Source organism: Odontesthes bonariensis, chromosome 22 (assembly GCF_027942865.1).
Source record: "Odontesthes bonariensis isolate fOdoBon6 chromosome 22, fOdoBon6.hap1, whole genome shotgun sequence".
NCBI classification, from domain to species: domain Eukaryota; kingdom Metazoa; phylum Chordata; class Actinopteri; order Atheriniformes; family Atherinopsidae; genus Odontesthes; species Odontesthes bonariensis.
This window is the reverse complement of record NC_134527.1, coordinates 23,848,712-23,871,228: the sequence shown is the minus strand read 5'-3', so window position 1 is coordinate 23,871,228 and position 22,517 is coordinate 23,848,712. Positions and strand designations below refer to the sequence as shown.

General features: G+C 39.7%; 1 protein-coding gene across 4 annotated transcripts in view; it reads right to left on the bottom strand.

Moving 5' to 3' along the window:
- Nucleotides 1-333: 333 nt before the first annotated feature.
- The window catches only part of arhgef28a (Rho guanine nucleotide exchange factor (GEF) 28a), a 42,845-nt gene continuing 20,661 nt past the window's right edge, over nt 334-22,517 (bottom strand). The window contains exons 10-36 of one of the 4 annotated variants that reach the window (XM_075456664.1): nt 21,340-21,450; nt 20,986-21,250; nt 20,725-20,905; nt 20,515-20,626; nt 19,705-19,800; nt 18,288-18,330; nt 16,960-17,061; nt 16,206-16,329; nt 15,440-15,575; nt 15,305-15,360; nt 15,142-15,202; nt 14,858-14,996; nt 14,650-14,765; nt 13,807-13,947; nt 13,383-13,633; nt 13,180-13,305; nt 12,959-13,076; nt 12,547-12,801; nt 12,352-12,428; nt 12,063-12,241; nt 11,859-11,950; nt 11,551-11,736; nt 10,752-10,993; nt 10,031-10,078; nt 8,832-9,350; nt 6,820-7,105; nt 334-2,432 (exon numbers count right to left, since the gene is read on the bottom strand). In XM_075456664.1, coding sequence (XP_075312779.1) covers nt 2,266-2,432; nt 6,820-7,105; nt 8,832-9,350; nt 10,031-10,078; nt 10,752-10,993; nt 11,551-11,736; nt 11,859-11,950; nt 12,063-12,241; nt 12,352-12,428; nt 12,547-12,801; nt 12,959-13,076; nt 13,180-13,305; nt 13,383-13,633; nt 13,807-13,947; nt 14,650-14,765; nt 14,858-14,996; nt 15,142-15,202; nt 15,305-15,360; nt 15,440-15,575; nt 16,206-16,329; nt 16,960-17,061; nt 18,288-18,330; nt 19,705-19,800; nt 20,515-20,626; nt 20,725-20,905; nt 20,986-21,250; nt 21,340-21,450 — 4,229 coding nt within the window. In that variant the 3' untranslated portion in view covers nt 334-2,265. The remainder of the gene's footprint in view (nt 2,433-6,819; nt 7,106-8,831; nt 9,351-10,030; nt 10,079-10,751; nt 10,994-11,550; nt 11,737-11,858; nt 11,951-12,062; nt 12,242-12,351; nt 12,429-12,546; nt 12,802-12,958; nt 13,077-13,179; nt 13,306-13,382; nt 13,634-13,806; nt 13,948-14,649; nt 14,766-14,857; nt 14,997-15,141; nt 15,203-15,304; nt 15,361-15,439; nt 15,576-16,205; nt 16,330-16,959; nt 17,062-18,287; nt 18,331-19,704; nt 19,801-20,514; nt 20,627-20,724; nt 20,906-20,985; nt 21,251-21,339; nt 21,451-22,517) is intronic. The other 3 variants (XM_075456665.1, XM_075456666.1, XM_075456667.1) reach the window with 3 other exon arrangements.

The window sequence follows — 22,517 nt, the reverse complement described above, 5'->3', positions numbered from 1 at the left end:
AAAAATTACAAGAGTATATTCTAAGGAATGTAATGCCCCAGGAATGTGTCATACCCCCCCAGTGCTGATGTGGTTCTTGTGACTGCAATTCAGAGGTGCAGTCAGACAGCAAAATCATTGACATTCACGCACCTGGTGTGCCACCTGTCACTGCTGGCAGCCAAACAGGCAGCTCAGTCTCACACATCTGTTTGCACTGACAGAGATACCAAGGACAAATTGAATTAGCATCCAAGCAGAACTTTTGTGTTTTTTGTTTCAACAAATTTACAGTTTTATTTTCATAAACCTCTTAAGAAAACAGTCCAAAGAAAAACACAGCACTGATTCAAGTTCATTAAAGGTAGTTTTATCAACACAGCCATGGCTGATTATTTAACACATGAGCACACAACAAGAAAACACATCTGTTTACACAGATACACGTGTATGTACAATAAAACCCTCATTAAAACACAGTTAGACATTAAACTCTGTTTCGTAATAAATAAATAAAAGCACAAACATAATGTATGTACATGGTAAGAAAGTCAAATCCAAATACTGCCACCAACTTCTTGCCCTTATGGGAAACTACAACAGTAATTAAACAAATTTGACTCTTTTAGTGTATGTAAAAACATCAGGACAAACCAAAAGCGTTGGCACAGATCTGTTTACAGAGAAAACGCACATGACAGATAATATGCAAATAATATATATCATTATTCAAGTGTAATAGTTGAGCATTATTCATAACAATAAGGCAATATCCTTGCATGTGCCCAAAACAAAACAAGTTTTGGGCACATGCAAGAATATTCCCCGGACATTTTCCACTTTGTAAGGCTTAATTGTATTTTAACTGTCACATTTTAAAGCCCAGTGCTTATCATTTTTATAAAGAAGGAAAAATTGAATAAACAAAGAAAACTCAATGCTACGTTTTATGGCTGTTCTGAAAGCACGGTTGCCCCTTGAGCTGAATGCATGCTAAAATGCTAAAAGGACAAATTTCTCAAAATGCCCTGGTATGCAAGGATAAACAAATGACTGTGGTTTCTACTTACAAAGTGCAGATGACTTCAACAGGAATTCCACTGTTTCGGAAGGTTCATAGACCAAAGTACTTGACAAATTAAATGTTTGACCTGAACATAGCTCAAGATTGAAAACTTAATGGATCATCACACTTATTACAATCAATGCTGAGGGGACTATTAATGTTTTTGTCCCAAATCATGACAATCCATCCATTAGCAGTCAAGAATATCATTAAAAACCAAAGACAGTTTATTGTCGGGGGACTATAAATGTCTTTACAAAATTTAATGGCAATCAATCAGTGTTTAAGATATCAAGACAAAGAGACGGGCTGATCGATCAACTGACTGTCCCTGGGCCCACCTTAAATAATGGCATTAGTGCTTAAAATGATTTGAGTCACAATATTTTTTTTCTTATGTCCATCCTCTTATTGGTTAACAGATTCGTTTTCATGCTTTTCATGCTATTACCCGATTAAACCAACACATGATCACAACTGAATTATCTCTCTTAAAACCGTATCTTCCTTATTTCAACAAGGAAAATGTGTTTTACATGAAAAACAAAGAAAAAAAAGATAAGTTATGGCTATGGGAAGCAAGTCTGAGAAACATAGAAGAGTTGCTGTTGCACTTCATCTCTCAATTCAGATGTGCTATGCTCCACACTATGCCCAGCTTGTAAATAAACAGGGGCAGTTTACTCCATTTGGTGAGACAATCACCCGCTGGATATATGCAGTCTGATGTTTTACTGATATAAAGGTACAACCAATGCTTCTCCTTCAGTGGCAAATTAAATAAATATAGGGCCCAAGGGATGAGATGTGTGGGACCGGAGAAGGCAGTGAGGGAAAGAGAGAAAGAAGTAGATGGGGGGGGGAAGGGGAAAAGTTGTGGCTGCAGGGGACGTGACAGTCAATATATGACCACACACATAAAAAAAAAAGCATGCAGAAAAGACAGACACTGAACACCCAAGGGGTGCCTTGAGCTAAGGTGCATGACATATGAGACATAGTATGGTTCTTTATCTCTGTTTCTGTCTCTGTATAACTCACTATTTTGAAGAAAAAAAATAAGAGCAAAAAGAAAAGAAGTTATATATATATATATATATATATATTGAAATGCTTTCTGTAGCTGACCCGATTCAGCACTGATGCTGATCCTTCATGAAAGTCTTATCTTCACCGATGTGCCGTGCTGGATTCTTTAAGAGTGTGAAATGTATCCACATTCAGAGGTACACAATAGTTTCCTCTTTGCCCTCCTCCTCATCACTGTCAGTCTCCAAGGAAACCAGCGCACTTAGGTCCAGCTGAGGGTCACTGTGATGCGGCAGCACTAGATATGGGTCAGCTCCACTTGCTGTTGACGTCCAGGTCTCCCCGTTGTAGCCGAGATCTGAGGGGAAAGAAATAAGAATCAAAATAAAAACACAGCATTGATATTCTATGTGGAAAACTATCCAGTTAACAGACATTTAAAATGCATCAAGTTTAAAAGTTAGAAACTACTAATAAATAATCACCAGGATGGGACATGAATCAAATGTTTAATGACTTCAAGCTAATTGTTCAAGTCGGGTATCTAATCACTAACAGCATACAGATCAAACACAGCAAAAACAACTCAGACTGCTGCTTTCCTCCTGCCCTCGAGCATGAGACTAAAATGAAAACAAATAGATTACAAAGCTATCCATCATTCCCCCTCCACTCAGCAGTGCCACATTAATCATTATCTTCGTAAACATAATCAATTGTCAGGATTCAATGACACCTGCCTGCTCACAGCTGACATTTGACAAGGAGAGATGAGGAAAAAGGGGAGCAGAAATGAGAAATGATAAACAACAGAGATGCTATTGATGATTCAAACCCTTAAGCTGGAAAACATATAGTCTGCTTAAGTATTTGGACCAGCCTGCTCCATACTGTTCTCAAATATGGACTGTCCCCTTCAAGGACACAGAAATTAAATTATCACTATATTGAATAAGATCTGAAAGAGACCATATGTATTGTGGGTGGCAAGTAGTTGAGAATTTGCAGTATAATTCCATTTTTACATTTGTTTGCATGGTGAATGCTGTCTAGCATTAGGGCAGGTGTGCTGTCATGGTAACAGATGGCATGAACTATAAATTGCCTCATTGTGTCCCTGTAGGAGAGTGTCTCTGTTTGATTAATTATATAAGAGTCTGTTAGAGTAGCTCTCTTAGCCACCATATAGGCCTGTCCTCTGATAGATTATACATCAACATGAGGCCAGATGATAAAAACACTCAATCTCCGTCTTGGAGCTTTATCCATGAAGTAATAATATTTAAGCATTAATACTGTGACAACACTGATCGCAACTTGTTCAAAAATGCTTATGAAATTACTTAGGTTGAACTGTTTTGAACTTTGAGAACTGTAAGAATCTTTTTTATTCTGATTTATATGTTGAATCATTATTGTCAATAGAAAAAATACATTTCTGTGGTTTAAATATGAGGCTATATTGTACTCTTTGCAATTAACCCGAAGCTATAGAAAAAAGTACTCAAGTAATTGAGCATTTCACTTTTATCACACTGGACAGTTCAAATTCAAGAAAAATGATTGTATTTTTCCATTGATCTGCAACCTCAGTAAATGTTTTTCGACTGAGTTCAAGGTTTTGTAAATTATGGCCCCAATAAGAATGATGATAAAGATGATACTTTCAACCTTTTTTTGTGGTTGTTGATCTACTTTAGTGCATCTTTCATGAACTATATAACATTTGTCGCAAAACAACAAACAAACCTAGTGTCCACTATGTCTACTCACTTTGTGTATCGTATGTGCTAATGTGGAAAATAAAGTGCTTCAGACTGCCCACTTCTGAGGTACAGTGAATACAGCAAGGACTAATGGATCCTTGAGCAGCTAGAGGCAAAGCAGAATAGTGGAGCTATTAAGAAGTGGAAAGGTAACGTCTTTTCATTACCCTGGCTGTTCATAAAGTGATGAACAAGCTTTCCATAAATCCTTTGAAGTCTCTCAAAACTCAGAAAACCTATCTGATACTACTACAACTTTCTCCTATGAGGAAGTGACTAATCAGTGAGCAACATGACAACAACAACACCAATGCAGACTTGGTGGCTCGCGCTTTTTTTTTTTCTTTCTCCAAAGTATTTTTTGGCACTAAAGGTCTTCATTCGAAAGCTGCTCGACTAGAAATGGGGACAGTGAGAGAGAGGAGATGACTCACAGCAAAGCACCTGGGAGGAGACTTGAACCCGCGTTCGCCAAGGAGCCTCAGCCCCTGCACATGAGACACCCGCCCAACAAACTGAGCTACCCCTAATGAGCGCCCGAGCCCACGATTTTTGATACAATTTGATTTTAACTGGATTATTTGTCATCACCAGTATATTATTCACAATTGGAAAAGGTAGCACAGAGATTTGAATTCATGCAGCAGACCCTTCCTGGAAATACCCAGGACATCCTGCAGCTACATCCTCACATGTCTTCATTTTGGTCTATGAGAACATATTTTTCTGCTGTGATGCTTTTTTTCCCCCCCTTTTTTGTGCCAGAGGGCCTGCTGTAATTTCATAATACAATCTTTTATTGTGTTATGATAAATAAATTGAATCTTGAATCTGAAGCACTGAATTTCGTATGGTAACCTAACAGTGACCAAACACGTGGCAAGTGCTGACAGAACACTTGATGTCACGTAAATTCTTCTGTACAGGGATAAGCCATGCCTAAATCTATTGCCAGTAAACATAATGCCCTCTCTGAATTTAATGCCCGATGAACAACTCGGGGAAAATTGCTAAACAAAATGTATGATAGAGATTCTTTGCTATGTTAACTAAGAGTGTCCCCGGAAGGAGAGATTGCATTAAGATGCTAATTTTTTGCAAGGGTGTTATTGATGACCTGCAAATTTTGTTATGCTATGTTAATTGTTTTTGAAGTGTTGATTGATGAGGCAGATTTACATGCTGCCCGCATGGGACAATAAATTCCTACCATGACGAACTGTTACAAAAGTTACAAAGCAGGTTTTTGAGTCATCCATTTTATGAGGTTTGAATTCATCTGCACACTGTAAAGAGCACCAGCTCCTTTTCTCATAAAGCTACTCAGCAGTCTTATCCATTATGCAAAAAGGTGAGCAGCTAAAACCCGATACGACTCATCATATGAAACATTTCAGAAAATTCCATCCAACTGGTTCCACAAGATTACATTGTGCTGGAACAAATTATGGAAATCTACCGAATTAAAAAGGGTGTGTGACCGTCTGAGTTCCACAGAAGAAATCTTCACATGCTGAGGAGAGGATGAGAAGTGAGATCATATTTTGATCCATGTGACTGACAGCACAATGGGAAATTTGCATTTGAAAGATTCCTTTTTATTTTCTCACTAAAAACATTGATAACAGGTTCCTTCGCAAACTGGGTAGTGTGACATTCGGTGTAAGGTCACACAAAAGCTCTTAAATCTCCATAAAATGACTACTTTTCGAGTTGTATAACCAAACAGGAAATCAAGAGAAGATTAGTTATTATATTCACCATCTATTATGACAGATTATTTAATTTCAGGTCCTTGTGGGACCGACTGAGGAATGTATTATGGTTAGATTCGCTGAAACACACCCTGTGTTGTAAACTGCAGCCATGAATCCACCTCTGTTAACAAGTGACTCCAGTTTCACTGGGGCTCGTCTGTGTTCAATAATGAGGAAAGGTTAATAAGCTAATCAATGAAGGAGAGATTGCGCTGCCTGCTGTGGCTGGTAAACAATTCCAGGAACTCTGCGTCAGCTGCAGTTAACACTGACCCCATTTCTACAAGGACTGACAGATGCGCTGAATGTAAACTGTAATTTTCTTCATCTGTTTTAAACATTAGAATTAACATCTAAATGAATGGATAATGAATGGGTTTGGGCACATATTATATTGTAGACACCTCCCATGTGAAACATAGATTAATTTGTGTCTGCATCTCTTGATCCCTGGCTTACACTCTCCCCCTTCACCTGGTGTGATGACAAGTCATACTGTAATGAGTTTTGTAAAGATTTTTTTCAGATCAATGTCCCAATCAGTCAGGCATCGCATGTGAACTGTGATTCACATGCTGTTGTCTGCCCTGACAGGCAATAGATAGAGAAACCATTGATTTCCTCTTCTTTTGGCAGGCTGGCAGCGGCCTGGCTAGCTGCTGGTGCAGGTGGAGGTAGTGAAGAGGAGGGGTGGTTAAGAGGAAGGACAGACAAGGCCTCATCAGGGATACAGCCTTGAAAGAACAGTGTGCTCTCACGTACATTGTTGAAACCAGTGCAAACACAGCTTTTGTTTACATTCTCACAGGTAGCAGATTTCTCATTCATGTTCACAGTATGATAACACAGCATTCTACTGTCCACAACAAGAGGCACCAGAACTGTAGAAAGTTGTGCTATTAGGACAAAGATTCATGACATACTAGAAACTGATTACAAGCTCAATCATGTACATGAAAGAAACTGTAACGTGAAACTGAGATCTAAAGATTCAAAATTAGGGAACAATCGTGACATAGCTGTTGTTGATAAATTGATAGCAGAACTTTAGTGTACTGCTATATAAGACTGTCTGTCTGGAAACAGTCCCACAATAGCATACATTACAATAGCAGGTGACTACAAAAGTGAAAACAGCCCCTAAATGCCATTTAACTTATGTTCATATGAAACCAACCCTGTATCAGAGACAATAACATGACAACATTGAGGTATTCCCTACCACTGGTTGAGTGCTGTAGCCCGAGCCTCCCCGCAGGGCTGCACAGGTATCCTGTGCCCAACACCCATTCCTGGGAGTCTGCATGTTGGCTGTGAGGTGTCGAAACAACGGGGGTCTGCCTGCTGTTAGATCTGGCCAGCAGGGTGTTGAGGCAGTTATGTGCACTGGGGTCATTTCTTTTGTGGTGGATTTGGCGGTTGTTAATGCTAGTGCTGGCGAACGCAGCCTCATTCACAAACACAGAGCCATTGCCAGCGTGAGCTCTGGACTGACTTGGTGGCGGGTCCTGAGGGAGAGAAAAAATGTAACAGTTACATTTCGAGCTGAGAGATGAATAACAAGAACAGCGAGCACAGAAATTCAGAGGAAGCTCATACTCATAAAATAAGGATATTATGGCTGGATGGTGCCCACACCAACCTTCAACAATACGCTCATTCATTTTACATGAACGATCAGGAAACGCATTCAATAACTGTTTATGGAGGCTGCAGTTTTATGCCTAAACAACAGGAATCCATCCTGAGAAAATTGCACCACTATCCTGCATGAATAGCACAAGAAAGTCGTACAGAAAGTACATCATTCATCTGCAATAACTGTTCTTTCAAAACCTAAAGTTTTGTACACATACCAATATAGATGGACTTGCTCACACATCCTTTTCTCCAACTCTTTCAATTTTGCTGCGCACCAGCGTTTGAGAACACCGACCATTACCTAAATGTTTGCCTTAGCAATAATATAACTGTGAATTAAATTTTAATTTGTGTTGTTCACAGCAGTGACAAAAGTTTTACTCCAGGTGAAAGAGAATTCAAGGCAAATGTTTTGAAGCCACAGATGAATCACTGTGTTGGTGTACAACCAAAACTCTCAGAAAATATCTGTGACTAAATTGTAAAAATATATAAGCAGCTGTATCAAGAGATAAGCGGAGGAGTCTTTTAGGTGAACTGACTTGATATTTGGTGAAACGTGTCACTTTAGGGCTCCAGCTCCTTGTGTCCTCTCCTACTGTACCACCCCTTCTCAGCTGTCCAATCATCCCATCAACATAGCCTTTACTTGGCTGAGTAGAGGCAGCCCAGCTAATTAGATATGACCTGAGAACTGAAGCGTGTGTGTCATTCGATCTGTCTCTGACCCTATGAACTACTGCCTCTAGCTAAAATATTACCAGGGGAACATTAGGATCTCCACTGCCTCTGCTCGCTATTGTCAGACTGCTGCTGTTAGGCAGCCTCTGCACTGACAAAAATAGATGAATGGAAATAAATACAGTAAGTCTGCTTGAAGCAAGGAGAGCCTCATCACATATAGCCTGCAAAAGCCCACAGTGGTGTGTAAATTAATGAGGGAGGGAGGGAATATTGTAACCCGAGTCTGCTCATTTGTCTATTCGAGTGCTCTCTGTGTGTGTTTTGAGCAGACACACCTGCTGAACTGAGCAGCATAAACCAGTGTGCCAGCGAAGGCTCACATATATCTACATGCTATATTAGTTACACCATTGCTGCTGTTCCATTCGAGGTTCAAGGGAGTTAAAGGGCACAGGGAACAGCACACTCTTTATTCTTTATGCCTTCCAGCTGTGGAGCATATTTCACTGTGGTGCTTTTCAAACAAAATGTCAATAATTTGAGTCCTTTAGGACACGACTGATTGGTTCCTTAGACCGCACGCCTCAGGTTTTAATTATTTTGTCTGAGCTTTTATTTGCAGCAGTTTAATTATCATTAATCATTAAGATGTTTATTGGTGAGTAGGGCTGGTGGTGCACTAAGACAAATGATGCTGAAATTGCTCTTGTTATCGCAGGTCGTACATCAAGAGAGGATTGAGTAGAGCTTTTCATTATTGAGTTCAGTTAAGAAATACTCCATAAATGCTGCACAACTATATCACTCCCCTGTCAAGGTCAAGGGCTTGAGGATAAATGAGCTCTCAGAAATGGCTCCAGACTGAACACCAGAAGTTATTTTAAAATGAACTGGCTGTTACCCCCATACCTGCTGACCATCTAGGGGGATGACCATGTGAGGAGTGACAGTGGGCAGGCTGCTCTGCCGCCCATGCTTCCAAGTCTGGAGCAGCTTTTGCTGGTTCTCTAGACGCTCACGCTCCCTCTCGACACTCCTTTGGCCCTCTCTGAGTTGCTCTAGGCTTTGTTGGTACTCCTCTAGTTGTTCATCCAGCTCTTCCCTCTCATGCCTCAGCTTCTCTGCTGCCAGCTTGCACTGCTTTTCCCTTTCCTTGAGCCTGCTCTCCTGCTCCCCCTGTTGGTTCTCCCTCGCCTGGCACTCTCGCTCCCAGCGCTCTTTCTCATGACGCAGTCGGTCCTGGAGCCGCTGAGCCGCCGCCACTTCCTCCTTCTGCTTCTCTAAGTTACGCTGCTTTTCCTGCTCCTGTAGGGTGTTGCCTCTGAGACTGGAAAGGTGCAGACGCTGGGCGCGGGGTGAGGGGCGCCCACTGTCTTGGAGGAGGAGCCTTTGGACCTCATAGCAGGTGTCCTGGATGGTCACTGCAGCCTGACAAGAAAGGGATAGAGTTTATGAAAATGGGTAGTGCTCACCATTTTCACCACATGTGCATCCTTGCAACAGGCAGCAAGCTATTTGAATGGTAAATGTCGTGGAAATTATGAGGTTCAACTGGTGGCCCTGTTTCTTTTTTTTTATAAATTTTATAAATTTTTTTTTATCTGTTTGAGCAACACCATCTCTTTACTGGTAGAACTGTGGTTTTTGTTCTCAAAGGCAAGTGAGGATGCAAAACTTTGAATATGTAAATCACATTATGGTCAAATCTCCAACCCTCCACACAGGGAACAGTGCAAATACACATGCTCAATGCAAATTCCCACACATGGTCTATACATAAATTTACATTTTATACCAGAGAGGAGTGTGTATCGGGAAACAAAAGATCCTCCTATCTGTCTGAGCAGAAAAAAGATCAGTGGGGAAGAACTCCTGGATCTAGCTTCCCTTGGCTTCAAACAACCACGCACAGTGCTGCTTCTCTGTTTACTCATATTTGAGTGTGCAGGCCCGTACCGCAACTATGAGTATGACTCTAGCATAGCATGCATCTGTTAACACTGGGAACCGAGAAGTTTTTTTTTTTTCATTATTAACTAAATATAGATGACAATGTGAGAAAGCTAAAAAAAAATAGCATGCGGATGTAAATGTAGAAATGCTCTTACCTGCAAACTGTACAATAACTGGGTCAGGTTTTGGACACTCTGAAAAACCTGTCAATGGACAAAATCAACACGAAATGCAGGTCAGTTTGTCCTGTTTTTGTGCATCATTTTGTGTAAGTGACAGAATTTAACAAAATAACAAGCTTCTCAGGGAACTCAAAATACGCTCCTCTCCATATGATGAGCTAAAAGAAAGTCAAAATTTGACTTTACATTTGTACATCTTTTGCGCCCTCTTGAGGCTGCATGAATCTCTACAACATTGTTTTGGGGGTCCATTACCTAAAATTATTCACCTTTATCGAAGTGACCTCACAGGTCACAAAAGCCGCAGAGGGCAGCAAAAACAAGGCGAGGTAATTGGAAGAAGACTCCATATCCAATTTTAACACTGCAATAGACTTCCCTGTATTATGAGCTTATCAATGATTCATAACATTAAGACTGAAATGTAATTCTAACAGACTGTGATGAATTATTAAAACAACAGTTGGCAATGTGAAACCTCACATCTGTAAAGAGAATGGAAAGAGGTGACATTCAGATGCAACCTACAAGAGACTATGATGATCTACTGTATCGTACCTCTGCAATTTCCCTGTACCCCATAATTATAGCAGCAGTAATATTTACTGGTTAATAACTTATAGCTATATCTAAAAAAATAAATCGAAATCATGAAGTCAAAAAAATAATCTCAATTAGACACCCAGACATTTACCTCAAAATCAATGTCATTCAGATTGTTGTTTTGCGGGTCGGCTGGGGGCGAACAAAGTACAAAGTCCTCGACCCAGCTCCCCTCGCTGGCTTCGGGGTTTTCAGGTGAGACCTCGGAAAAGTCTGAGGTGGGCTCTGCGAGAGTAGCAGGGCTGGCAGGAAACACAGAGTCTGTGTCAGAGTCTTGGCTGTAGCTTGAAGGAGAATGGGCTTTGGATGACAACGTGGCTTTCAGCTTCTCAGCTGCAAATCAAAAACAAGAACGCAGCTAAGCACGTGGAAGGATCACCTTTTGTTCTGCTGTAAAAGTATAACAACATAGCAGAAAAATTAAATATGATAAATATGATCAAATCGTTACACTTAACATACATTCACACACACATAAATCTTTTCATGTGGCTTAAAAAAGTTTATAAAAATGAAGCTGGATTAAAAATGAGACTGCAGCTCTCATTCCCATTTCACATAGTTTACTGAATGAATAAAACTATTTACTTATGACCCACTCCCTTTTAACGTTTATGAACACAACATATACAGACTATATAAACTGTAATATAACGGTATGTATAATCTACTAATGACAGAAAACTGTATCTGTGTCCCCATGTAAACAGAAAACAAATGATAACCGAGAAAAATATAGTTATAGCAATAAATTAAAATATGACTTTCTCCTTCAGGGAAACTATGGTTGTTAATTCTAAGTGTTGTAGCACTGTATTGTATTGCAAAAATAAAAAATGTGCCAAACTGTAAAGTGTTTCCTGCAGTACAATGTATGGGAATTATTTTACCCTCTTGCAGAGCTGCAGCCAGCAGCCCAGCAGCCTGTGGCAGCTCCTCCGTGTGTTGCTGGACCAGCAGTCGCGGTTCAACCAGCGCAGCACCCATTCTCCCACTCAGAGCAGAGAGATCTGCATAGATCTGCAGCTTCTCCTCCAGAGAAGAGCAGATCTGCTGGTCCTGGCTCGTCAAACTCTCTGATACACAAGTCCATACAATTCAAGGGTTTTAGACCGTTTGCTCAAGGATAATAAATAAGTGTGAACCGACTGTATATATATTGTGAAGGAACAAATCCATTTTTTAGGTTTTGTATTACCTTGTAACTTATGGATCTTTTGGAAACGGGCTTCTGCTGCTCGCTTTTCCTCTTCAGATTCACTTGCGTGTTCCTCATCGTCCTCTGGACAGCTAAGCAGCAGCAACAGCAAACAAAGGGTAGACCAGTATTAGCGAATGATAAAGTTTACATTATCAGCTTTCACCATCCACTCTTTCTTCAATTAACATATGAACCACAAACCTTTCTACAGCTTCTCTAATGAGCCTCATCCAGGTGTTTCGTTCCTCTTTGGATGAAGTGTGGACCTCATACATTTCTGGGCCGGCAGATGAGGCACTGATCAGAAACATCCCTCTCTCTTCATTAGCAACTTTTCGAACTATTAACTTCTGCAGTGCAATGACTGGTGGCTTTTGGTCCTAAGGCACATTTAAAGTGGAGAAACATATGTGAAGTACCCATCGCCAAGAGCCCTAATATATTAATAAACACAGGAAATCATTTGTATGATTCAGCACTGTAGGCCTACCACAGCAGCAAATGTATACTTCTGGTCTTTTTCTTGGAGGAGGATGAGTGTGTCTGTGAGAAGAAGTGCAAGGACGTCTGTGGAAATCAGGAAAAGCAGAAGAGCTGTTATATCACCAGACTGACCATTTATTTTTCTCGTAAAAAACAGAAGCACTTCAATTCTGCAACACACTATAGTGTAGGACAATCTCACCCTTAAGTCTACCAGTAGCAGTCTTCCACAGAAGCACACCCTGGTGTTTGAGCGTTTGTCCAGGACCCATCATATCCTGCTTGCGGAAAGTGTGTCCGTTTTTCAGCTTGGCTGCACTGCGGTTCTCCATGCGGTTCCACACTTCCTGTAATCTCTGGTGCTGTTCATATTCACTGACCCTCAGATCCACAGCTGCTATCACCTCTCGAATCTGAGCCAGAGCTTTTGAAAGGTTGGAATGCTCCTCGGTCTCCTCTGTGCGATGAGGAAGAAAATATATGTTTAGAATGACAGAGATATTTTCCTCTACTTGTATGTTCTCAACTGAAGTAGGCTACATTTGTTACTTGCGGGAACTTGGATAAAATTACTATGCATTCAAATAGCCAGCAGAGGTCAGCAGATGACTAACCTTGAGTGTATTGCAGGATCCTCTCCAGCAGCACTGGGTACTTTGTAATCCTTTGGGTTACCAGCAAGATGCACTCTGGAATTTCCCTCCGTCGCACCAAAGAGTTATTACCTTGTTGCTTTAAGAAGTAAGATCAACAGTTCTCTGAGCTTATAGGAAGCTTATATTAATGCTTCTATTTTGGATCTTTTTTTTTTTTTTTAAAGTAAAGATAGTAATACCTTAATGAATGTCTGAAATCTCTTGTTGTGTTGCTGAAGCTCTTTGAAAAAGCTGACCGCTTCATTGTGACGACTGCAGAATTCTCCATATACCTGTTTCATTTTTTCTCCATTCTCATCTGAAAACTGCAGAAAATCCTGTTACTAAATCAGAATCCATGAATTATAACATAGTCAAAGGTAGCACCAGAAGCCCAGTTAACCTGTTGGAGCAAAATGTCGCCAATTTGCTGTATGAGGTAGTTCCTGTGTCCTTGGGGCTGAGCTGAGTTGTGTCGTCGCTCCTTCACAGCAGCAAAGAAGGCGTGGTGGAAGAGGAGCAGCTGGTCCAGACAGGGAAAGACCCGCTCCACTGCTTCGGCATCCAGCTGCACTTCTTCTCTCATACCTCGACGGAAAACCTTGCCCATGATGTGTAGGGTCTGAAGGTGGTGAAGCTCAGTCTGCATCAGCTCTGTATCAGAGATTAAACATTTAGACACTCCATGGATACGTCTCACAAATAAGTATTGCACCCAAAAAGCTGTTACTCAATCACTGCATTTTTTTAAACAATTATACGTGGTTACAGCACCCTAATATGTGAACACATGCAGAAAGAGACACATTCTGTTGACATCTGCTTACCATAGATCACATCCTGCCTCTTGACAGCTCGTTTGTCATGTTTTTTGCAGAACTTGTGCTCAACTGAGAGACTCCATGACTCTGCCTCATAATCCACAGAATCCGCTGAGATGTCACTGTGACTGTAGGCGTCCACACAGTCTTTGGGGACATAAAAATATACTTTTAATAAAAAACACTTTTAATCAAAACTATGAAAAGAGTTCAAATTTTAAGTGTTTAACATATCTTAAAAGAGAGGGGGGGTCTCTGCTTTCACCATTTTAATTACTCTGTTTACCATCTGCTCTGGGGCTGATCTTTATGAAGAAACACGAGTCTCAGTACTGGAGACAAAGCTGCGTTTCATCATTTGTAGATAAAAATAAAAATGTTCACGAATATGTTGAACAATTTATGAGAAATTTTCTAATTCTAAATTTTAAAAAAAACATAGAGCACATATAATTTGAAAAACCTTTAAGCTGTCTTTTATCTACAAATTGTAAAGTATTTAGCTCTTTTATAGGATTAGGATGAATTTGAGATGAAAATGTGCAACGATTTGATCCACATTACACGTTAAATTCAAGGGGTGTTATAATCAGGATCCTGCTTTTTTCATCACATCCTCGTTGAATTATAATAGCTATAATAGTTATTCACGTTTTTAAATAAGAACTTTTCATTCAAATTCAAGTGCTGTTTTACTTTCGATTTTAAGTCCATAAATTACTAACACATGGTCATTCTTTCAAGATTATTTTGATCTTGGATATGAGTTTTAATTCAATTCATACGTCTGCTTTTAATTTAGTTTTCCTTTTGGGATATTTTTAAGTACAAGTCTTATTCATCTCATACCCTCTCCAAAGGAAGAGTCATTGGAAGTGGAGGACACTGGAGTTGACAGGAGCTCTTCTGACTGGCTGTTCAGCTTCAGGGCATTAGATTCTGTCTCTGAACTCTCACTGAGATGACTATAAAATAAAGAAGAAAATAGGCAACCGTTATGGCCAATATCTTCACATCATATCATCATTTAACTGATTAAGTATGAGTTCTTAATGACCTGTCACTGTTGGGGAAACTTCCAGACTGAGAGCATGACTGTGTCACAGTGTCCTTCCTCTCCTTCAGGTTCATGACAGATAGAGATGTTGAAATGGGGATTGGAGAGGACTGAGGAGGAATGTCTCTCACTGTGAAGTCTGAGGAAAAAAAACAAAGGGAATTAACCAACATTTGCATAACCATCTGAGTTCATAACAACAACAAATGTTACACAAACAGGAAATTTCCTGTGTAAAATGGTTAAAATTGTTAGACCGTTGACCGGATTGCCAAAAAACTCACTCTGTGGGAGGGATGATGTTCTGTTCTTCACTATGGTGATGGCATATTTATCCTGAAGTTTCTAAGTAATACAAATGAGTTTGATTTGAGTTTGTAAACAACTGACAGAAGGACATGCTCCAGTAGAGACAAGCAGAACAATTTATTTCAGGACAGAACTAACCTTTAAACAAGGGGGGACAGAGTCCTTACAGCCCTTATGGACAATGGTAGTGCAACCTGAGGGACAACGATACCTTTGAAGAATTTTGTGACATAAGTTTATTAAAGAACTAGGCTTGTTTGAACTTTTACTTACCTGAGCAATGAAGAAGGTCCTTTCCAGAAGCTGGTTTGTCACACACCACACACAATGTGGGGCCCAAACAGGAGCCTGTCGCAAACCGATGTCCATTTGGCTGCCTATCCTTGGCTTCTCTGTCCTTCCCTTTCCCCTTTGAAAACCACGCCAGAGACATAGGTGTCAACAAAGAGGCCATATAGACGTAGGCAAAAGGTGATTGACACCTACAACTGTGGACTCGGATCAAATCTGGGACTAAACATGAGTTTCTGAAAAGTTCTTTGTAAAGTTTCTATTTGCTGAGTAAACTCTCCAGCATTTAGGTGGATAAATGAGCATGGAAGGAATCCCCGCCTTTTTCCAAACCATAAAAAAGTCCACCGACACGGAAATGGAGTGTTGCATAAACAACAGATGCAAGTCAGGGAGGGTTTCCAGTCTCTGTGCTGACTCAACAACAGGGATTAATCATTAAAAGGAAAGAGGCTGGACACCATGTTTGGTCTGTCACTCCGACCTTGAGTTATTCCCAGAAACGCTTCCTGGTTGTGTCTCGCAGAAAGCAGAAAGATGGTCACGTACTTAATACCAGAGTCTGGAGCTGGGAATATTAACCTTCCAACAGAAGGTTAACCAATACCATGAACAGCTTTATAGGAATGATTAGCTTGCTTAAAAGCAGACTGGAAAATTTCATGTAAAGCTGAATTTAATGTTCAATAACAAAAAGTGTTGTTCGTTGTAACAGTTAAGGGGTGTGCTGTTTGCAGTTTGGCTTTACCTTGCTTTTGTTGCGTGTGCTGGACATCCTGTTCTTGAGAAAACTGAAAGTACGGATTACTTTATACTTCTCCGACTCTGCCTTGGTTGGAATATTGTACTTATCCAACTCCTCCTCTTCAATTCTGCAAGAAATGAAAACACTCAACAATATTACTATATCTTAGATTTAGGAATAATAGCTGTTAGGTGCCAGACGTGCATTTATCACAGCATCCTAATATTTTTTTCGTTGCTGACTCAACAAAAAGAACAAAAAACCAAGCATGACAGTCTTGTGGAGTCGCAGGTGGTGAGTCCATAAGAGTAGAAAATATACAACTATGCACAAAAATAAGTTATTAATGGAACACATTAATATACAGTTAGTTCAAGCTGCAACAGTTCATTCAAAAATCTGTCATCTTAAAATACATTTAAGGCAAAGCAACTAAAATTTTTTGGATTGATCACAAAAATCCTTTGTTAGTCACTAAAATGTGGCATATAAATTGTGTTCCTTCTCTGCAGACAGATACTGTGAAAGCAAAACAGCATTAGTAGAATTGTTAAATGCTACAAAACATGCAAACTGACAAACAAAGGCTACTGGTGCATTTCAAAGACATCTTCTCTCATGTTGCACTGTTAGAGTAAAGGTGGTTTTCTGTCAGATGGTGAACATGCTAACAGTTTTATTTAGGGTTAGTTCATTTGCATTGGACGGTTAAGGAAACTTCAAGAGGCAGATGGAAGTCGATACCCCTCCTACATACTCTTTGAGAAACTCAGATAGGGTGAGATGCTGGAGTGACTCTGCCAGCTCCATGCTGCCTTCGTCATCAGCAGACTGGGCACGTTTACGGAACCTAATCTCCCTGTAAAAAAACAGCGCATATACATGGATACACACACACCAAAGTTGTTTTGGTTTTTTGATGAAATGCCACAAAGATATAGGAGATTCACGATAATTGTAAGCATTCAAAGTTGCAAGTGCTGAGCTAAATCAGTGGGAAATACAAAGTAGTGTTTGACATTATAGCCAAGGAGTAACTGACATGTAGCAGTTCAATCAGAGGGTATACAGATGAATGAGATCCCATGTAATGAAACAGGAGTGAAAAAACAGGAAGTGGAAACAATACCCTTGTTGTAGAACAACACATGGACCACATAACGTGGGCACAAGCTTTACATGTACCAGTGAATGAAAGATGGAAAGCCTCAAAAAGAAATTCTAGAAGGTTTAGAAATAATAAACTAAGCTGTGGAGTGTTGCCATCAGGTGACGATGTAGGTTACATTGCTAATGGTGAGAGAAAAAAAAAGAAAACAACAACTGTGGTGGACGTCCACAAGGGGAACAAGAATTTTTCTTCAGTAATTACTTTAATCTCTGGGAATATCTGGGATATTAGTTCTAGGAGGACGCTGGTCAATCACATGAGTTTATTGTTGGTGAGTCACATCATTTATATATATTTTTTTATCTTTCCAGATAAGATGTGTCTAATAAAGTCAAGTCCACCCCCCTGCCCAATGTGCATAAAGTCTCCTCAGAAACAGTCAAAAATCACCTCAAGCAACTGTATAATTTTTTTTTTCGCATTAGTGGAAGTTTTTCATTTTTTATTCCTCAACCTAAAAGGACAATAAAATCCCAGCTACTGTTACTTTTTGTTTATTTAAATTATGACCTATATTTTCATATGTTTCCATATCCATTAGGTGTAAAATATCACATGCTGGGCCATAGAATAAAAACAGATTAAAGCCTTTGTGTAAGACAAAAAGACAAGCAGGAAGAGGACCACAGTCACACTGATATCTGTATGTCACCACCTCTATTGTCCTTGGAAAAAAAGCTAGGATCAAAACACCAGTAACACACATAAAACCGGCTCTACATCACAAGGACTAAAGAGCCTCATAAAAAAAAAAAAACAGCAGCGAACTTCAGAGTGGCCGCTGTCACCACGCAACCTGGTTGTCATGGCTACATACATGCAGTATTTTTACCAACTAGGATTTCTTATTTGACAGTATCAGTATTTTGGGATCAAAATAAGACTTGAGTGAGCTTAATGTAAAGTATAAATACCTTTTTTCATGGGACTGATCTGATATACTGGAGGCCCTTTGCTCTGTGGAAATAAAGAATAAAAAGGAGTGATTCAAATTAAAGGATATGAATGCACATTTTTTTAAAAAGAAATCATGAGAACCCCCCCCCCCCCCCAGCCACTGAGATGTAGACAAGCATCAGAGAAAAGAAATTCAAAGACAGGGAGAAAAATTAGGAAGCTTAATTTTTGATTTTTAATTTTCAACTAAACGGCTTTACATCGTGAAGCAGCTCTTCTTGCCTTAACTGGTTCCTATGACCTGAATACAACCACAACTAACATGCAAAGCAAGACAGATAAGCCAGAGGTACTTTATCAGAAGAGGACAATACATATGAAAGCAGCAGCACAGACAAACATCTCAAAGACTCCTTATACATCTCACCAGGCTGCAAAGCGATCAGTTATTTTTCATTTTATCTTCTTTAACTCCCATTGCCGTTCAGAGTAAAAAAAAAAAGTAGCCAGCCATACACAGACACCAACACTTGTCAAGGTTATTACAGTTTTGGGATTCTGAAGCAGTCTCTGATTTAAAAGTTTCAATTCTCCTTTTGTCCCACTTGTTTGTAATTTTGGTTTCATTTCTAATGATTTGTATTTTCACAATAGCTTTTTACCACATGCGATTTCACAGAATTACATGTCGGACAGAGAGAGAAGAAGTGCAGTTGCTGGACCTCATTTTCTTTTCAGGTCCAGCATAATTTTCTTTTCTTAAGTTTAAAGAATGCCTTAAATCAGTCATGTTAAAAAGCATATGCCTTTACATGAACAGATTGGAGTTTACGGTAGAAATACGTGATTATTTTGGTAACAAGACTACCGTCATACTAAAATATGATGAGCCAGAAGACACAGAGCAAAATGAGTATTTATTAGAGAAGTCCAATATATTAATTTTATGGTCTGAAGTAGATATCGGCCTAGTTATCTGCTAAATGTTGCATATTTTCATTAGCTGGTTACTGACTTTATGTGTCTATTGTGAGCAAGTAGTCTTCTGCCTGCATTTAGAAATTAAGCCAATAAGAGGGGAGACCAAATCAAAACGTCAAAGAAACTGTCCAAACAAAAAAAAAAAAAAAAAAAAAAAAAAAAAAAAAAAAAAAAAAAAAAAAGGAAATGTGAACGAAAGCCTCCACATTGCTGAGGAGAACAGCAGATTTGCTTCAGTAACTGTCACTATAAAAAAGAGTTTCGACATTACACAGAGTCACAAGATGGGAACTATTATCTTCTGATTTTCATCTATTTTTATATTCAAGTGCTGAATCAGTTTACAGTAATAACCTTGGCTTCCCCACACACACAAGCCCTGATGCTAAAGCTGGTGGGTCGGCTATGCTGGGTCTTAGCGCTGCGTGACGGTTGCATGTGTCCAGTACTTACTACCAGGGTGGAGCAGAGACAGAGACAAGGTGGATTTAGACAAAGAGAGGGCCTGAAGGAGAGATCGGCTGTGGCTGACACTGTGGAGCACTGCATCTACAGGGCACAGTGGACAGACGGCTGCTCACATCAACTACAGAGTGTGCAAACTATCAGTCAAGTTCAAGTTCAGAGCTGTTAAATGGCTGACATTTTATGTACTTCTGTTGACTTATTGTGAGTTAGAAAAGAAAAGAAAAAGATTAAATAAACCTCGATGTGAAGAGTTAAAAAAGAAATGATAAACAATGTTGGAAAATATGCTTACTGGCTCTTGTCTATCCATTCAAAAAGAAGCTGGAGCCATAGCATATATGCAGGAAACAGTTTCTAGCAGACACTTTTTATTGTATTTGTTTAATCCACACTTTGGGGGGTTTGGGAGGGATTATGTGCAAGATTATTTCATATGATTTCAAGTAAAGCCATTATGATGTCAGGCCTCCAGGAATAACAGTACCTGGCCAAGACCTAATCAAAATGTGGTCTTTAGGTGCTGCTTGAAAGAGTTTGGTACTTCACTGAGCAGGAGTGGGTAGGCAGTGAAGAAACATACTTTCATTGACATCAAACTGTCTTAACTAATATTTTCTTGGAGTACTTTATACTAATGTTGAACCTATCTACAGTTAAAGGCTATCTTAAAATCAACAAAGCACATGAGGTTCCCCTGTTAATGGGAAATAAACTAGTGAAATTTAGGTGGAAAAATTGTTAGTTATGTGTTAGAATGTAATTCTAATGATGTGAGGTGGTCTGAGTTTTACTGACCAGGGCTGATATCTGATGTGTGGTTGTCCCGGGAAAAACGAGAAGGAAGAAAACTGATCTTGGGAGATGAGTAGGAATAGGAGCGCAATCGAACCCCCTCCTCACCCAATTCCTACACAAAGAAACAAAAAACATTGAAAAAATATTGGATCAAAGGAAATACTTTTTCATTTTGCAAACACGGAAATATTTGTTGAACGTTTGACTTACTTTCAAACTGGGTTCACAGGCTGAGGCTGACTGGCTGCGAGTGCAAGTGAGATCAGGAGTAGGACGAAAGGTTTCTCTTTTGTCTTCATTTTTCCCAAAATCTGATGGAAGCAGGGAGAGTGGAGACTTTGGCTCAGTGCTCTCTTCCTCGCTGTCCACTTCCAGAGCCACCAGACTGGGACTGGAACAATAAATCACTAGTAAGTTATGCACATTGGCAAGCAGACCATAGAAAAGTAATCTTTTGTCAAAATGTAATACCTAAGGTCACAGGTTTCCATTGGTGGACTGTCTCTCTGATTGGTCTGTTCAGAAGAGGCAGGACGGTTCAGCCTGGTTGGAGTCTGGTCGACAGGCGAGAGTGGAAGAGAGCAGGGTACAGAGGTATGTTCGAAGTCTTCGGAACAGGGTGGTGGGGTGTCGGTTGCAAGAAGATCCTCCGTGTCCCATAAACTGCCATCTGTACCTGTGCTGTCCCTTGTCATACCACAAACTCTGTACTTAATGTCAACACCACCTGCCTGAGGTTGAAGAAAGAGAAACAATACATTTTACTAGTAACAAAGCAAATATGACAAGTCTAGGTTTAAAAATGTGGATGATGTACAACCTGAGTTTGCTGTACAAGGATCTGATTGTTGCTGTTGATTGTGGAGAGCAAAGACTCTGCAGCATGATGGTCGAACTGGCTCTGAACTTCACTGGACTGCATGGGATGCCAATTTACTGAAATAAACACAGCAAAATCTTAGGACAGCTTCACTGTGGTTTATAATAAATCAGAGATTCCACCTCTCCTTATTGTCTCTCCCTCCTTTTTCCCTGTTATGATCAACTATTTGACACTCTTGTTTTCATATTGTCACATGATTTACGGCTCAGGGCCCAGTGAAAAGCCAGTTTTGATTACCATAATTCATCCCAACATCAACCAGATATCTTAACGTCCGCATGAATAAAGACAGCAGCTTTTAGAGTAGCTTAAAATAATCAGACAGCTTGTGCAGACAACAGATTTCATAACACGCACGGAGAAACATATCAAGGATTTTACATTTACATGCCAAACACAGAAAATAGATGATCACATATGTCATAATATTGTCCTGTTAAGTCTTATTTACTTTTCGCCTTCTGCTTTTCTTCTGCTTCATTCTGGTATTTTGGGATTCTTTTTTTTTTTTTCACCACAATGCATTCATCTTTCTTTGCTCAAATGTCAAGGCTTTAGAGAGAAGAAAGGAAAATGTGATGAGCTGCTGCATACCTACTCCTGTTTGACCTTTAAAGGATTGTTTTCATAGAAACCTCAACATATCATTCTCACCAGCAGGCTGTCTGTTTTTCTACAAAAAGGTAGGATTATTGACTTGCACTGAGTCATACCTCTTTGTTGTGCTACATCTGCAAAATGTTGACGTGCACTCATACTTTGTGATATAAAAAAAGGCCCTCTCTGCTAAAAATCTACTTTTTCAACTTGCTAACATGTTGATATGAAGGGGTTTTTTTTATGTGTTATAAATATATCAAAAGCAAAATCAGCCATCAACACTATGGCTAAGGAGTTCTGCTTTGAATACGCAGAGCACCACCCTAAGCCTCAGATAGGTGAGGTCAGACATCCCAATTGTTCTATATAGACTAGAGGAACAAGTGCCAACCAATCCTGACAACTTGCTGGGTGGGGTTCTAGCAAGTTTTGAGGAGCAGCTATTACAAGCAAGGTGGTGTGTTTTTCTTTGGTGCTAAAATGGCAGGCATGACATGTTCTGATTATGACAGTAATCGGT